Source organism: Limulus polyphemus, unplaced genomic scaffold (genome assembly GCF_000517525.1).
Source record: "Limulus polyphemus unplaced genomic scaffold, Limulus_polyphemus-2.1.2 Scaffold2886, whole genome shotgun sequence".
NCBI classification, from domain to species: Eukaryota; Metazoa; Arthropoda; class Merostomata; order Xiphosura; family Limulidae; genus Limulus; species Limulus polyphemus.
The window spans coordinates 7,708-27,048 of NW_013668496.1; the positions used below are offsets into that span (position 1 = coordinate 7,708).

At 29.1% G+C, this 19,341-nt stretch overlaps 1 protein-coding gene across 1 annotated transcript in view; it reads left to right on the top strand.

Moving 5' to 3' along the window:
* Window positions 1-19,341, top strand: part of LOC106468138 (basement membrane-specific heparan sulfate proteoglycan core protein-like) — a 151,119-nt gene that overhangs the window by 6,915 nt on the left and 124,863 nt on the right. The window contains exons 4-12 of the mRNA XM_022396444.1: window positions 249-394; window positions 3,563-3,633; window positions 4,371-4,511; window positions 6,605-6,784; window positions 9,765-9,857; window positions 10,744-10,827; window positions 13,556-13,674; window positions 15,619-15,844; window positions 19,026-19,128. Coding sequence (XP_022252152.1) covers window positions 249-394; window positions 3,563-3,633; window positions 4,371-4,511; window positions 6,605-6,784; window positions 9,765-9,857; window positions 10,744-10,827; window positions 13,556-13,674; window positions 15,619-15,844; window positions 19,026-19,128 — 1,163 coding nt within the window. The remainder of the gene's footprint in view (window positions 1-248; window positions 395-3,562; window positions 3,634-4,370; window positions 4,512-6,604; window positions 6,785-9,764; window positions 9,858-10,743; window positions 10,828-13,555; window positions 13,675-15,618; window positions 15,845-19,025; window positions 19,129-19,341) is intronic.

A 19,341-nucleotide genomic window follows, 5' to 3' on the forward strand; every position in this document is an offset into this window, starting at 1 on the left:
TTTGAAAATATTTTTGCCTAGTACTTTAGATCTGGTATTGAATCAGAATTTTCATAATGATTCTTAGTACTGGAAGTTGTTCTGTCATGCTGCTTGATTTGAAATATTTTACTAACCAAATTAGCACGTTAATCAGGCTCGTAATTTCCAAAAGCTATTCTGAAAATGCACAGTATAATAAGTTTTGAAATTGTAATACAACTGTACATCATAACTTACCTTAACTTCAAACTACTTGTTTTGATCAGGTTCTCTCCAACATGTTTCTTGGAATCAGATGGAAAAATTACTTGTAATGCATGTCCAATTGGGTATGAAGGCCGCCAGTGTGAGAAATGTGCTCCTGGTTATGAAGGAAACCCAAATATTCCAGGAGGATCTTGTAGAGAAAGAGGTGACACCTTTAGTTTTTAAATGAAATTTGACAATTAATATGTTTAATATTAACAATTGTTTTACTATTGTTGACAAGATTAGTTATAATTGTCATTGTAAGAGAAACAAGCAGTATTTATATTTATTTTAAAATTGGATGTAACTTTAAACACCATTTTCTATTTTTTAAATTTGTAATAACATGGATACAGAAATAATATTCTGAAATTATACTTTCAGTATTTATCAAAAATAAATTGTGGTTACCAGTATTGCAGTTATTTTGAAAAAGAAAACCTAAATCGTCATATATTTTACCATTAGTTATTAAGTATCATTGCATTAATTTAGCTAATATTGGAAACAAACTTGACAACACATACTGTCACTTTTTACCAATGGGTTTATAAATAAAGTTTATAAAACATATGTAAACCATTCTTCCTATTTTTGTAGTATGTTTTAGGTTTCAATTGATCTCTCTTCTGCCTGTTAAAATCAAACTATACAGTTTTAGAATTTTCTGTTGATAGAAAATTTCATATCACTTAAGTTTTGATGAAATACCAAATACTAAAGAGCATCAAGTGTGTGGTTTCTTCTTGCTGCTTTCACATGTAGAAGAAAGTTCATGAAGTTAGAATTAGCTGTAAATTAGAATATGTTATTAAAATTTATTACATATATAAGTTTGGCTTGTATGAACCCTGATGAAGACACAACAGAAAATGTTGAATTTTTTTAAAATTATCTTTAGAATAAAGATCCTTTTCTCTAGCTTTTATTGTCAAAAATGTCTAAATCTCTCTCTCTCTCTCTCCATAGCGATAAATTTAATGATGAATAAACAGCATGCACTTCACTTGTTTTCAAAATAATGTATATTCAGAACAAGTTAACATATGTACAATAAATTCTTCAACACTATAGATATTATGAACATATCATAAATACTGTATATGTAATTATCTCCTTCTCAAATATCCACTTAGGCCTATTTAATTACTTTAGAATTTCAGATGACAAACCAAACTACCTTCTTTATTTCTATTGCAGTAGTATTCTGTGATTCATTTACAATTGTGGAGCGAGTTACCGTAATTATTTGGTCTTCTTTCTTTTGAAGATCCTCTTTTCTTTTTGTCAAAGTTCACTCAGGCTGATTCAGTTACTTTAGAACCACGCTTTGATGGAATAAAATTATTTTTATTATCTTCTTTTCTACTGTTAGTTTCACTGTAACATATTAAATGTTAGGCCTGTTTCTTCTATGATAGTTAGCTTCACACCAACTTTATTCTCTTTTGCTATTATCTGTCTGCTGCTTCTCACTCATCTCACGCTATTTATATCTTTATTACCTAATCGTCTGTCCACCTTCTATATTCTTGACATCAATATATTGCACATGGTGTTCGATATTCTCAACATCAATTAACAAAACTTCATACAATCATCTGCTTTTAACTCTTATTAGAACAAAAACTAAATAATAGTAAGATATTCAGTCACAAAAATAAATTTATCACTAATATCTAAACCAAACAGTCTTTTATATCATGACAACCTATAACCAATAAAAAGTCGGTTTTCATTTATCAAAAGACGTATTGTATAACGTTGTGTTCTGAGCAGATAATCGTCAATTTCACTCAGAGTACAAGCTTCGTTCCCATGGGAAAGCTAAAGACTAGCTTGGATGAATTTCTAATGGTTCTTGTCACATAGTTACAACCAGAAACATTTTGAGAGTTAAACTAATAACATGCAAAAAGTAGACAGTTTCCTCTATTTCTTTGGTGCATTATTTAATTAAATAAAAATCATTTAGTGCATTACTACCATTAGTATAAATGTAAAGTATGGTTAAGTGTCATTGATAATCAACAAGAAGAAAAAAGAAGATTGGGTAAATACTTTAATTCTTGTTTTTCATGTTTATACTTTATTATTATAAAAGTAATTGAAATGTAATAATTTGGATCTTATTAGGTTAGTTAAGATTAAATTAGGTGAAATGGATGATGATAATGTAATAAAAATGTTTCACGAGGCATGCACGCAAACAGTTTGTAGTAGCTCATGGGTGATGTAATTCAATAGCGTAACATGAGCTGCACATTCCCATAGTAATTTACAACTTATTGTGGTTAGTTATGGTTCAAAGGGCAATAAAACAATGAAACTTTATTATAAACAGATGAATACTTGTACGAGCTTAAAGCTACTTAGTAGAAACAATGTAGTTTCATGTTACAATTTGAAGTCATTCTAGAAAGAAATAAAGGGTATTTTTTTTTGAGAGAGAGAAATTTAGATTTTTTGGGGGGGGTGAGGTCAGTCAAATTGACCAATCCAGTATAGAGATAGGGTAAAGAAAATAACAGATAAGCTATAACGTTTGAAATGTATTTAGGAGGTTTTAGGGATTACACAAAAGAAATTTGAGATTTTTAGATGAAGAAAAGTATTTTAATCTTAGCATGAAAATCTTTATTTCAGTTTGTTAAGAACACTTCACTAACAAAATATGATTTTTTGTATGTGAAAGACTGCCAAATTTTGTGAAGATATACACACTCTATTGAAAGTTAAAAGTATTAAATCAGTAAAGAGTAAACGAGTACAAAGAGGTCACATGGTTGGTCAGATTGACCAAGCCCATGGAGAGAGTTAAGATTAAGGGAAGTATATAGTGTTGATGCATCATCTTGTTTCATACTTAATGGTGAGCATGGTAGGACTAGGGACAGAAATAAAAAATTATGGCAGGGTAGGAATCATCTTCAACTGAGATAGTTTTATTTTTGTAACAGGATAGTTTAGGTTAAAAATGAATACCAACTAAATAAACAAGAAATTAAAAAATTCCTATATGTTAACCTTAGAATGCCAGTATTAAATTTTTAGTCATTAACACAAGGTAGTATGGGGTTATAGTGATCCCATGCTGGCGTTCTAGGGTTAAGCAAGTAGAAAGCATGCGATATGCCTGCATATCACATTAATGCACAGTTATCATTGTAGCATATGTTTAGTAAATTCTAAAATATTTCCAGATGTTACATACTCCAGATTTATCATCAGTGTGGGCCACATTATGTTGCAAATTTAGGATTCAAATTTTAACTTGTACTTTTGTTTTCATGTAGATGCATCTAAGTATTTCGTACTTGTTTTCTCCCAGGTGGTGACTGTAACCCAATAGGAAGTTTATCCACTGTAAGAAGCCCCTCTACAGGATTATGTCAATGTAAGGTAAGATAGTTCTATGCCTTGTTATGCAGTGGACACAAGTTCAAATTTATGTGAATGTAAATATAAATTCAAGTATGATAATAAATATTAGATTCATTCTATTACATACGATAGCTTATTTATCACTAGTAATTAAAATGCGACTTCCACGTTTATCATGGGACTTAGAACTGAACAGAACGGCTTAGTTAAATATATATTTTATAATATATTCCCAGTTAAATATTAAAATAAAAATATACAAAATGTATATTTTTTGCTCTTGATTTTGTATGAACCTAATCATACTAATGGAGCAATGCCACTGTAAGTGCTAGTTGCATTGTCTTGTATCAGTTTAAATTTAATACTGAAGTAAAATTGTCATGTTGTTACACAAAAATGTCTCCATGTTTAACATAATTAAAACATGCACATTGTGAACTTGTACTATCTTCAGACCTATTTTCACTATTTTGATACCTGCTAATTTATATTGACTCGTTAAGATTAAAGGTGTACAAACAACAATTTTTTGTTTTTAATTATTCTAACAATGCTTTTTAAGTAACTCTCAGCCATGATTTTGTATTGTGGTTAGAAACAACTTATGTATTTTTCATTATTATTGTAACAAAATATTTTATAAATATCTCGACTATGATTTTGTGATTTGGATATAAAAAATTCGTTAAAAATTTTTTGTTATAGAATATTGTTTAATGGCCCATAAATTTTTTTCTTTCTAATCTTCATAGCGTCACACAACTGGTGCCCGATGCGACCAGTGTAAGGATAATACTTTTTACCTAAACCCTGAATCCCCGGATGGCTGTATAGACTGTTTCTGTATGGGTATAACAAAGTCTTGTAGTAGTTGTAACTGGTACCGTGACCAGGTATGAAGGCTTAGTATCAAATACATATTTTGAGAATGTTACAGTATTATGTACTTGAAAACTTGTCATTATGTTATTTACAAAACAGTATGATATCATAAGTGTTTTGTTGATGTTTATAAATATTTTGATTGAGGTTAAATCAGTTAAATTGTCATTTTATAATTCTAGTGTGTTACTGCTAAAGAATGTTTGAATTTTTTGGTTATACAAATTTATCACTTAATATTGAATACAGTGAGTAATGATAATATACTAACACATATCCACCTCCATCTTTTTCTCAATGTGCACATTACAAAACTTCTTATAGCTATTCAAACAAGAAAACTGTATTTATTAGACAACCAAGTTATTTTGTGCTGTTATTAGGGTAGACAATCACAAGTGATGCAATTGTGTATATAGACAGTTTTGCAGGTTTCTTATATTGCTGAAAAGATTCTGTCTCTCCACCCCTTATGGAAAACAATAAAAGCACAACAAAATTATTATTATATATTCCACAAGCAGTAAATCTTTCATTTCAAGTATGTTAGCATGTTTCTAAGAAACATTTCTTAAGGAATAAGGTTTCTTGAAATTGTTAGGTGTTTCATATAAACGTAAACAAAATAGTTAAAATAAATCTAAAATAAAGCCAGCTGTTGAATGAAAATTAATTTACTAAAAGCAAACTCCTCGTTGCAAAACATATTTTGGGATAGTAGTGCTTCTCAAATATTTTATTGTCCTGTAGGTGAAAATACTTTATTTAATGTTGTTTCTGTGTAACTTTAGGTAGAGTAGACATTGTAGATTTGAAAATTTTAATAGACTGCAACTGCCTGTTGATTGAAAAGACAACATTTCAGCTTCTATACTGAGGCCTTCTTCCATTGTTAGAATAGTGTTTTAAAAGGCTTTACAGTATTTAACAAGACTGCTATTGAGTTAATATGCTAAATTGTTTCACAGTAATTGGACTATTGCTAAGAGACTTCAAGGATTTTAGAGACTGGTATTAAACTACTGTATTGAAAAGCTTCCTATTAATTAGAGAGTTAATGCTAAATATTTTAAAAGTCAGGGCTACAAACAAAATGTGTTGATACCAATTAGTCTGGGAGAGAAATACAAATATACTTCCTCATCTTGGATTTCAACCCAAGACCTCCCAGACACTGGGAGTTTTATATGTAAAACTTTCCTCACTTTGGATTTGAACAAGACAGTGTGCTCCACCAACTGAGCTAAAAGGGGTAACGATGACTGAAATTAGGCTAAAGGTTAAGCCTTGTTTTCTGAGAGGGGAAGAATGTAGTAGTTTCAGTTGTCACAAAAAGTTACTTATTAAGAAGTTCTAGTTGTTTTAACCCTTTAGTCTCAGATTTGAGAAGTCTCAGATTTAAATACCAGCTAAAAAAAAAAACTTTTAAATTATCACAATTGTTTAACTTCTAACAAAGAGCTGATAAAGTTCTACAATAATAATTTCAATTAATAATAAATAGTCTTAATTATGAGTAATAGGCAAACTACACAAAGCTTGAATGAAAACTGCACCAGCTTATCAGTTGAGTATCCTTGCTGCTAGTGGTGTTATATCAAATTCAAGACGAGAAAGTATATTTATAAAATAAATTACCATAACTTGCATTAGCACTTAGTTATATTACAAAATCAAGGGTATTTTTACAGATGAAAACCATACTTAAATAAAATATTCAATAAATAGTTCATCAGGAAATGTATTTTATTTTCACATAAAAGAAAACACATAAAGTGTGTTCCTAACTACTCTAAAATGTAATTTTCATGTTCAGTTTTGATTATCATAAACTTAAAATTACCTTTGTGATAGTTTTTTCTGATATTTATTATCCACTGAACATTGTTTGGGAGAAATAATTGTAAACCTTTTATATCTGAAGATTTTTTATTGGCAAGGTAATAGTTTTTTTAGAACTATTTATTTCTAATAACAGGTAACCTATGAAGTGTTATGTGTTGATGTATTATAAAGAATTTACCTAGTAAGTGTTAGGTGTATTATTAGTTAGTAATGTATGAAGTTATAGGTGGAAGTGTTTTCTTATTCTTTGCGTTTTCAGGAAACTGTGAGCTTCACGAATACTCCAGAAGATGTAGAATTGACCAAATTGGAAGAAGATGTGATCTTCAACAATTTCTATGTAGACAGACAAAACAGGGAGCTTGTTTATCAGACTGATGATAATCTACAAGGACAAACTCTGTACTGGAAATTGCCATCCAAATTTCTAGGTGACAAGGTAAACAATGCTTCCAAAAATAAATGTAGCTGCAGCATAGTTATTGATGTGCTTGTATCAATTTATCTGTCTCACTTTAACCTGATTGGTACCAGATCATATATTTTGAAATACTGAAGAATTATAAACATTACTGGGTTAGGTCTAACTGTATTAAAGATTAATAATAACAATAATATAGTATTTAAGTATTGTAACTTTTCTAGAAAACAAATAACCATACATAACCCCACATAGGAGGATGTGTAACAACAACTGTGTAATAAGAAGAATTGTCATCACAAGACAACCAAGTTGTAGAATTATAAAACCCCGGGATATGTTAAGTTTCTGAGATATTTTTCTTCTTTAGACCATTTTTTTTCTTATCGTATTACAGCCCAATGGATTGCTTAAAAATGATGTAGTAATACACCATATCCAAGAAGGAATGTAAATATAATTAAAAGATGGATAAATTAATGATGCTTTATAAAAAATATTGTAGTTGCATATCACACATACACTAGTTTTATTTTAACTCCTCTGTACATGTCAGTGTTTGGAGCTTCTCTTTTTCACAGATTGTACACAAAGTTAAATATTTTAAACTTATTTTTCATAGTCACAAACAAAATACATTAATCACAAAAAAAGGTTTTTATAAATCAATTTATTATCCATCAAACATTAAAATAGGGATTTAAAGAATGGGATTCCAATTGTAAAAGTCCTTTTGGTATTATAACAGTTCAGTTTTATGTTGCCACTTTAGTAGATCAGCTGGTTTTATAACAGTAATGAGGGATTTATGGATTTACTAACTGTTGTATATACAAGACTGTTAGTGTAAGTGTTATTATTTAGTTTATTTTGTGACTTAATATTTAATGATTGTTTAGTTTTTAAGACAGGAGTGTTGAAAATGGATTGTTTTAAAAGTGTTAGTTGTGACAAATCTCATTACATAACTCTGTATAAATTGTACATTGTATTTGCAATTGCATTGTTGTCTAGGCTTTTCTAATATTGTTTATGCCACGTTACTCAAATCTTTGGTACTGAATGAGTATTGTTACCTTACAGTGCCACTCGTGTAGTTTAGAGAAAGTTTGAGGCCTCAATTAGGCAACGTATAAATATAGGCAACCAAACAAATGCAAATTAAGTGAAGAAAAAATCCAGACTTTTGACAAGAATAGAGAATTATTTTGAGTTTTAGATACAGTTGTGATAACCTATAGTGTAAACAATTTTTGTACATAGTTTGACTTGTTTTGAATATTTTATTTTAAAACAAGTGGAGCGTGTGCTGTCCATTTATTGTTTGAATTTATTGCCAACAAGTCAGACACCACCTACTGTATAAGAATCCAATCCCAACCTACATACTTAAAACCCTAACACTATCAGATTTGTATCTTTAATAATAACAATACACATTAGTTTACAAAAAACATTGCTTAGGGGTACATGTACTATAATATGTAATTTATTCAGTTTCTATTCATGGAGTAAATTTTGTGCTTTATTTAGCTAGTGATTTATGTGGAGACCACATGGTGTACAGTGGTATTGAAATCAGTTTCTTAGTTTGGCTGTTGGTTTATATTAAATGGACACAACCATGTGACCTACAGTGGTATTGAAATCAGTTTCTTGGTTAGTTGCAACAATCCCTAACAGAGTGAATGTTAAGCCCTGTGAAATACAACCATAAGCAGTGAATGTCAGTTTAGAAACTTCATTTCTTATGACATATTATTTAAAAGTATATGTGAAACTGTGCCTAAAATGCCCTGTATAGTCATGAATGTATTTGGTTCATTGACTCATTCATTATTCGAAAGTACCTTTAGAACCTTTTCCATGATTTGATTTTAGTAACCTGAATCCCTTTTTAAAAATCCTGGATCTGCCTCTTAATACCTTCACATTTTTATTGAAGTTACACCATCAAATCTACTAAAGTTCTAATAATTTTTGTTTTTGAGATACACGCTAGTTTTGCAAAATTGTTATTACAGTTGCTTAGAATAAACCTTAAACTGAAGATTGAAATCTAACTGGCTTGTATCAGTATTAATTATGAAATTGTTCATCTTCAATGCTGTGTCTGATTTTAATTGACTTTATATTTATCAATAAAATTATAAAGTTATCAGGTTTTTTGGAATATCATGGAGGTCATTTTCAACACTGAGTAGCATTAGTACTGTATATCATGATAAATTCCCCTTGATTTCTTTGAAATATCATTTAAAGTAATGTACTTTGTAATAAGTAAATTATAAGCATATGTTGTTGTTTCACTTCTTTAATTGAAAAAGAAGTTTAAAAAGTTCATTAAACACTATCTCAAAATTATCAAATGATTGTCACTTCTGACTCCTTCAAATACTGTATGCAGTCATTAGTCACAACATATCACTCATACTGAAATAGTAAAATATTTAAAATCGCTTGTTAAACTCTCACTTAGTTGAAGCTAGCAGTAGTATAAAAAAATTGATGTAAAATATAAAACATCAAATAGTAATAACAGGAGTAAATAGTTAATTGAAGCTTTCAGCTAGATATATCTGAGGATTATAGTTTGTTTTGCAGATGTGCAGTTGGAGTGAGACATTATAATTTTGCTGGCTGGAGTTTTAGTGATTATTTATAGATTTAGCTGGAGTTTTTCATTGTTGGAACCCTCGAAATATGTATTCGTTCTAAAACTTCTTTTCTATTCTAAAAATTCAAAAATTGCATGCACAATGTATGCTTACAATCTCAAACTTTTATAAGGGCTTTGCATTATAAACTGTATACATTTAAACATTCTAATAATTTCTAATGTTGTGTCAAAACATTCAGTTTTAATATTTAAGGTAAATATCATTTTTTATCTGTAAAATGTTTTTATTTACTCTCTGTAGAATTACAAGTAAATATCAATGGTAGAAAAAATTTGGAAATTTAGATTTTCAATTTAAAAACACTTAATTTATTACAGGTTACTTCATATGGTGGCCACATAAATTACACCATAAAATATGAGCCTGGTGGATTAAATACCCCCAATACAGACCCTGATGTGGCTTTATTTGTAAGTAGATCATTTTTGTGTCTTTAAATGAAACTATAGTATCAAAAAAACTGTGTATTTGAGTATTATGACCTATTTTTCTTAAATAATCAACTTCATTTTGGAAAAAAAATTCAAGCAGTTCATATCTTGAAGCTCTATTTGCTTGCTTACTGGATTTTCATGAAGCTTTCTTGACCAGATGCATAATTCAAGAAGCTTTATTAATGATGACTTTCATTGATCTCTGAACATGACTTTATGAAACTTTATTTATTACTTTTATGATCCTCACAAAGCTTTATTCAACACTCATCATTTCTTAACTTAAATGAAATTTCTTGTGATATTATTCTTTGATATGCAAATTTGAGAATTGCATTTGTACAAAGGTTATTTATTAAAATCAAAATGCATGATTTGAAAATATTAATGTAATTCAATCTCTCAGTTAAACAGTATTTGCTGTAGGAAAATATTATTCTGTTTTACAATATTTGATTATTTATCGTAGGGAAATATCCTGTTTAACAGTATTTGATTATTTGTCATAGAGAGATGATATTATACTGTTCAACAGTACTTGATTATTTATTGTAGTTAATAATTATTCTGTTTAACAATATTTGATTATTTATTGTAGTTAATAATTATTCTGTTTAACAATATTTGATTATTTATTGTAGTTAATAATTATTCTGTTTAACAATATTTGATTATCTTTTGTAGGGAAATGATATTATACTGTTTAACAGTACTTTATTATTTATTGTAGTTGATAATTATTCTGTTTAACAATATTTGATTATCTTTTGTAGGGAAATGATATTATACTGTTTAACAGTACTTGATTATTTATTGTAGTTAATAATTATTCTGTTTAACAATATTTGATTATCTTTTGTAGGGAAATGATATTATTCTCTTTTACCGCCATTCTGAAAGAGTGAAAGCAGGGTTACACCAAACAGTATCAGTGCCAATGTATGAAGTAAGTAGTTTTCTCTCTCTATTAAGTTTATTAACTTACAAGCTGTAATTATCAGTATTTTTGGATATTTTGTTTAACTGCCGTGCTCTTTTCATAGTTAAACCGAGTTCAAACAAGTTAAAACATGATTCTTTCAAGCACAAAAATGGATGATTTATACAATTTTCTTTACACATAAAATATTTTTGGCTCTAAATTTCTTAGTTTTTTCAACAAATATTTTTAGATACAAACCAATCTAAGCTTGTAACCTCTTGCATTGTAGTGGGATTTTTGTGCATCCATGAGATTATGTTATCAGAAACAGCCTGTCTGATATGCATTGTTTTCTGGTGTTTGTTAACTGTTTGTTTCACAGTTTGTTCAACTACAACTGGGTTTGCATTTATTTTCTAATTTTACTATGCAGTTTATTACTTTTCATACCAGTTTTAGTACATTGTATGTAATTTAGTTAGCCTTACAGATATTTCTTGACACGTAAATTTGCCTGGGTGCTCCAAACTTTATCTGCTTCCTTTTAGATATTCTTAGTTCTCTTGCTATGGGTAGGTTAAATGTCACGACATTTTACAGAGTTACATTCAAAATGTAATTAAACTACTTTATTATCAATATATACAAATAAACTTGCCATCAAAATGTAGTGTTAAATCAAAATTTATTATACAAGTTTTAATATCCTAATTTTTAAAAGGAAATATTTAAATAAATCCTCAATCTCTCCTTTTATGAGAATTGTGACATGTGTTTTCTAGTTCTTGCCCATTCACTAACTTATTTACCACCACTGTCTGAAGTATTGAAGTTTAACATAAATTACTCATTATAATACAGATATTACTAAGGCAAAGTCTAATCTTTATAGTCTTCAATCTTTTTTGTTTACAGAGACATAAACTAGAAAATCAGATCGACTTGACACACCCACCTGTCAAGTCCTTTTTGTCACTGTTACCAATAATTCTCTCTTATGTTTTATTTTATATCATTTATAACCAGTACAAAAAAGTTATAATCTATCAAATGTTGTATAATGTTATGTTGTTTTCAATACAGAGTGTTGTCTAATTCATCTTCAGTTTGAAAGTTTCTCTTGAGATGTTCAGATTAAGTAGCTAATGGAATTACTTTATGGCTGTTATGCCTTAGTTAGAAAGCAACGTTAAATTATAATAGTTATAGTACTTTGTTTGTTTTCTATGTTTTATTATATTCTGTTTTTTAGTGCATTCATTAAATAAATAAAAATTATTTAATGTACTAAGACAATCAGTGCAAAAAAATAAGTAGGCTTAAATTCACTGGCAATAACAGTAAAAAATAAGTACTATATTTCTTGTTTTTCATGTATATTTTTATTTATTGTTATAAAAGTAACTAAAATTTAAAAATTAGATACTATTAGGTTAGATAAAGTAAGATAATGAAAAATAATAATTATTATCAACAAGTTATACTTGCAAGTTGCTCATACTTTGTCATTTAATATGGTAACTTGAGCTACACATCTGCCAAGTGATTTACAACTTGTATGGCAGGATTATTAATTAGACAGGGTTCAAATTAAGTAGAAACAAATGTATACTATTATGATCTTTAAGGTGTATTTATTTTTGTAATTTCATATTACAATTTGCAGTAAATCTAGAAAGCAAAAAACGAGTAATTTAGATTTATTTCTTTTCTTAATGGTGGTTTGGTCAAATTATCCGAATTAGGGAAGATAAAATAACAGATAAAATATAAAATGTGACCAATAAAGAACTTGATAGATACAGAAAAATACTATGTCTCAAATCTGAACAGTTTTAATGGAACAAAGTCAGTTAAATGTGAGTCTAGAATTATCACCAGAAGCTATTGTACAGTATGGGAAGTCTAAGAGTTTCTGTAGCATTTCTCTCTTACGATTATTCTGATATTAGTATGTTACAAACCATGGACAAGCAAAGTAAAACTTGTTGAATTTTAACAGTTTTTGAATACAATGTGTAGACTAAACAGATTAAACAGTGCTAGTCATTATTAAAGTCAAACAATGCTGAAGGTTGAGTGTGAAGACTGTAAACAAGAGGATTTAAAGGAGAATTCTACATTCGTGTTTGTTGAAGAACTTGCATAAGAAATTAATTTATAAAAATAATTTTCTTAAAATTGGTCAAGTGTTTGATGCTTATGTTATTAGTTTATATGTGATTCACAAGACATAACGCTAATGCACCTGAGTATATGTGATACAAAGCTAATTTATTACACTTGATGCTTGTTATTAGTTTACATGTGATTCACAAGACGTAATGCTAAAGCACCTGAGTATATGTGCAACTAATGCTGATGAATGTGGCAATAGGAACAGTTGTTTTGGCTCAATGTACAAGATTAAAAAAGAGCTTCATTTGAGCATCACACACGATTCTGAAAGTTCATGTAAATGATGATAGATTAAGTTACTGTTGTTTGATATTAAACATGGATTAGGCCTTATATATTGTTATGAAGGATTTTCCATTGAATATATTTTTGATATACATTTTTTTTTAGCACATGCTACTGCAACGATAGCTAAATTTTATATGTATACATTTACAACTATGAGAAGTGTGTGTGGTATATTACATTTATCATAACCTCTCAACTATAAGGTCTTGTAACTTGCATTTCTTTTTTTTTTTTGTATGTAAAAACACAAAGAGAATTTATAAGAAATTATATTTGTGCACCATAGACTTTGTGGGTTCGGCCGGATGGTCAGCCTGCAAACAGGGAGTATCTGCTGATGGCCTTAGCAGACTTAAACAGGATTTTGATTAAGGCAACATATTCAACTCAAACTACATCAGTAAGGTAAGATTAAGCTGATACACAATGAGATGTACCTTTTGCTTTTTAACACTTTGTAGGAATATTTTTGAACAACTGTATTTTACATGCTTAGCTTACAACTTCATAATACATGATTGTTTTCCTTGTTTGTTTGAAACAAAACATATCCTTCACTAATGTTTCATTTCTGTTGATCTAAAAAAATTGTTTAAAAAATGTGTATTTTAACATTTATACATTTGAATAAATGCAGTATGTCTTCTATAAATATTTTCATATTAATCAAAATTCTGATTTTTGGTAAAGGTTTCCCTAAAAGAACAACAGTATGTCATTTAGTTAATTATATCAGAATTAGGTCTACAAAAACTTTAACACTACCTTCTTTATCTAGTTAGTTAAGATTTTCCAAGAAGTGTGTAATAGTTTTTCAACCATACTCTGACCACCATATTCATTGCTGATGAGGTGTCTTGCTCAATACACTTAAAAAAAGGCATTCACACCGTAAAAATTGTTGTTGTAACAAATAGCTCATATATGTAGTGCATCAGCCACAACTGTGTTTGTTGTTTGTTAGCAGACATGAGCTTTGTATTGAATGAAATGCATCATTTATATGATGGAATTAGTGTGGCTAACATACTATTATACATTACTTCTTGAAAAAATAGTGTTAAAAATATAATAGGCCTAATAGCAATGTGTATAATTAAATATAATTGTTTCTTTGCCAGCTTGTAGAAGGTGTTCACACCACAACACATATGTCATTTACTTTGTGTGTGATATGTTATTTATCATTTCTTACTTTGACACGAAAAATTAAAATTATTTATCTCACTATCTCTTAGACCCTCTCAGTGAATCTTCACTATTTTGTAGGCATCATTATTGGCTTACATACCAGAATGTGTTGATTTATACAGTAATTTAACAAAAAATATCTTTTATCATATGTCTGCTCTGATAGCAAAGCTGTTAAACACATGGTTAATGTGTTTGAACTTGGACAGTATGTATACTGTAACGTTTGGTCACTCATTTATTTATCTGTCTAATTGAGCTCAAACAATTTCCTTACCCAAGAAAAGATATATCTTTTGTTAAGGGTTCAGAGGGATGAATCTGGGGATGAAAGATTTATCTTTATAGGAGTAAGTTAAAATTGCTCAGCTTATTTTCTCTTGACAGAAAAGGTAAGAGGTTATTTTATTAAATTTTGAGATTATCCAGGAAATTGATAGGATAAAGATCTTTGATTCATTTTTGCTGTATTCTGAAGAAAATAGGATGAGAAGATACAAACATGAGATTTGGAAAAGACAGGCTAGGCTACATTTGAGACAGTTTTAGCTCCTTAACAGGTGATTGGCTCATAGAATTAGTTGTCAGCAGTAGTGAAGGCTGGCACATTAAAATAGTTTAAGAAGAGAAGTATTGATATATTGAAAAAAAAGAGTTAGTTTAAATCTTGATTTTTTTTTAAGGGCAAGTGTGTAAGGAGAGCCTTGAAAGACCAAGTGATATCTTGTTCACATATAATCTTGTACAAGAAAATCACAATGTGTCATATACTACTTTAGTTAGACCAAAAAGAAACATTACATAGTTGCATTGTAATGGCTTGTTAATTAGAGCACTCAACTCTCAATTTGTGAGTCATGGGATCAAAATACGTTGTCAAACTTTATAATCACCCCCCCCCCCCCAACAACAACATTTGTTGAAATTCAACAAAGCCAACACATTGTAATATCTTTAGCTTCTTTAGAATTTAATTTGTAAATAATATAATTTGCTTTAAAAATATTCATTATTCTTGTTTTATATAACCTAAAAAGTTTAAAATTTTTACATAACATCTTATTGGGTTTGATAATATCTAATGTTTTTGATATGTGAGTAATTTTCAACATTTTATTATTTACCTTGTGGTTAGTAACAGTTCAATACTTTTTCCAGTCTGGTAGAAGTTACAATGGACATAGGAGTTGAAAATCCAACCGGTCAATCTCAGGCTTTTAGTGTAGAGCAGTGCCATTGTCCTGTTGGGTATCGAGGACTTTCTTGTCAAGATTGTTCTCCAGGATACACCAGATCTGGTGCTGGTCTTTATCTAGGACTGTGTGAACCATGCTTTTGTAATGGCCATTCAAGTGACTGTGATCCTGAGACTGGAGTGTGTAGGGTAAGACCACATATTTTACATAGAATAAAGTACATAATAAATACTATTTAGGATAATGTTATTTATTTGTCATTTTGTTTTCATAAAGCATATTGTAAACAAGTGTGAATTTTTAAACAGCTAAAACAACTCATCTCACTAGAAAATCTCATTGTTTTTGCTGTTTAAAATTCAAGGATGTTTAGGAAATGTGTCCGTTTATCAACCAGCTTTCTTGTTAATGCTGTTTTAATGTTTATTCTTCTATCCAATGGATTACATGTCATATGTACATTGTGGTATTTCCAGGTAAACCAATTTCTTTTAAGGGGTAAATTAGTGGACCACTATATCACAGGAGATTTGGCAAGATAAATTGGGAAATAATATTGAGTTCCACTAAAACTAACTTAAGAAGTAAATGAACTGAACACAAAGTGTGATACACAATGAAGAACAATATTTATTATAACAAAACAGAAATCAACAGTGTTTATCCATGTTATGGATGACGGATGGTCCCTTTTACTGAAGTAATTACTTGATCAGGTAGGAAATTACAAAGAATAAAGGTAGTTAGAATGTAATCTACTTAATAACTTTCTTGACCAAGTGTTATATGAAAACCACACGTACCTAGAATAAATGAAAAATTTTTGACAAATTCTACATGAAAATAAGAGGGTAGAAAATTCATGGTATGTCCATACCATGGCATCAATAAAATGCCAAATATTTTATATTGTAATATTTATAATTTTATTTTAGTTTATTGCACAAAATCTATGCTTTCTGACATCATTTTGTCTACTCATTGGTTGCCTAAGCATTGCACCAAGTTAAAGTCCCACTGTATGCATAGTGCTAGAGTGCTAACCAATATATTGATAAAACCATGCACAATATTTTTTTCTTTGTTCTGTAGGGAACAGATGATGGTTTCCAGTAGTTGTACTTATTGATGTTTATGTGTATGAAATAATTTTATTCATATCTAATTAAAACTATTTCATCACTAGTAAACCAATGGTTTTGATTGGGTCCATTAGCTGTCAAAGAGAAGGTGATTTATAGGCCTGGAATGCCATATCATGAGAGTTTTTGAAAATAGAACCAAAATTAAAATGCTATTCCAAAGGACATTTTTCATTCAAGTTTGTTTTTCCAAATGTCAGACATTTTGGACTATATTACATCATAAACATGGCTATATCATATTGTCAGAATATATTACATCATATATTAATATTATATTACATCATAAACGTGAATTGGTGTAGGCACATTTTTTCCTGAAACTATTTTTTTATGCTTGCTATGATACTCAAAAAAACAAATTTGATAGTACTAAGGTATAACTTGTTTAGCTAAGACTTGTCTGGTTAAACTCCAGTTTATTTTGAAAAGTTAATAAAGAATATATAAAATCTGCAGTCATGTGACATGTTTTTATATTAAATGAACTACTTAAACCTTGTTGGTGATAAGAGACTTTTCTAAGATAATTAAAGGAGATTACTTGATCAAATAGATATAATTTAAAGACAATTGAAGAGAGAGAATAGTACATTTATATGAGTCCAAGGGTCATGACCCACATGCATGCACACAGACCAAAAAAAAAAAATGAGCAAAAGGAAATACACTGACATGTTGGAAGATTCTTGATCATAGTTACAATTTCTACTCTCCTCAGGAAATAAATTTAAAGACACGTGTTTTGTTTTATTTTTACTGTAAGTGATGGGATAAAGCATATCATATCTTCTGATTGCCAGTAGGAGCATTATTGGTGAAAGTTAGCCTTATTTTTGTTCCAAAATATGTGTAATATGCTTTTGTTGATAAATTCTGTAATGTTTTTCTTTACAATAAATTTACCACAAATATAACAGAATATTTTTGGGTCATTTGTTGCCATAGCAATGAATAAATAATATTGAAAAGAAAAAATAATGTCAAAGTGCACACGCTAACAAAAACTATCCAGACATAGCACGTCATGTGGCCTGTTAACTGTTTATATACTAGCAGTGGGTTCTAGAACAATTGATAAGACTCTCACGTCACGATTGGTCTAGAGAAATCTATAGCCAGTGGTTATCAACATTTTAAGCATAATAAAATGTGATCCGATTTCAGTGAAAATTATTTGCTTATGTAAAAGTACATATGATGTTTTGTAAAAAATCTGTATATGATGGAGAAAAATGGATATCATTTTCGGATTCAGTGTACAGAAATTAGTAAAGAACAAGACAATAAAACCATCACAGGCCTGTGTAACTCTTAAACCCAACAAGGTGGGTCAGTAAATAATGGTTGGGTGAAAAAAAAAATGCAGCAGTAAACTGTTGAAGAACATGTAACATTCAACTGAATGCATATGCACATATGTAGCTTAAAATTTATTCTCCATAAATGGACATACAAAAAAAACAGTAACAAGATAATTAAAAATTATTAATTTAAAAAGGGGAAATGGGAATTATAAGAAAATGTACAGAAACAAATTGAATGAAAATGCAAAGTTTATATTTTCAAGTGTTCAAATAAAATATACAAATTATCAATTTTAGTGAAGTCAAAATAGAGATTTGATAAAATATTGTAGGCCCTATTTTGAGTCTATTTGTTGTTGTTGTTATTATTTTTATAATCCCCAGTTGTATGCTTGAAAATGTAATCTTTGTATTTTGATTCCACTTGCTTCTGTACTTTATTGATAGTCTGTATTCCCCTTCTTAAATTAACAATTTTCTATTGCCTCACTATTGTTCAAATACACTGAAATTTTGTTTTTTACTGTCACACACACACACATATGTATATAGATTTAGGTTTTGATTTTTAGGTTTTTGAGGATTATATTTTGCAGATTTTCAGTAAATTAGTTTTTTGAATGTTGGAATCTAGCTCTTGTTATAGACTTAAACATATTTTGTTTTATATAGTGAGTGAAGTTCAGAAAATAAAATATTCAGCCTTGTTTGCAGAAGAAAATTAGTTGTAAATACATACTTTCCTCAAGCTTTTGTTTTCTGTAAAAAATGCCTTTTGATCTCTTCAGGGTGTTAAAGTGTATAATTGTCTATTTGTTATACAGAAATATCAATATTAAATATAAATTTTATTTAATGAATGAAGGTAACCTTCATCAGTCTTCATACATTTTTTCATTTTAGTAATTTCTATTATATAGAACTGCCAACACTCCACTGAGGGTGACTTCTGTGAGAGGTGTGCCAGTGGATACAGAGGAGATGCTTCATTAGGGACTCCTAATGACTGTTTCCCCGAACAAGGTTAGTATCTTGAAAACATCTCAAGGAAAAGTATGCACTTCAAAATTATATTTCATTTGGCTTATCCATGTCTGCCTGGGCATTATTTACTGTGCATGTCACGAGGTTTTAGGGACATACATTCAGAATTTTATTAAACTACTTTTTATTTATGTTATAGCAATTAGTATAGCATAAATTTTAGCTAATAATCCATATTTTAATAGCATATAA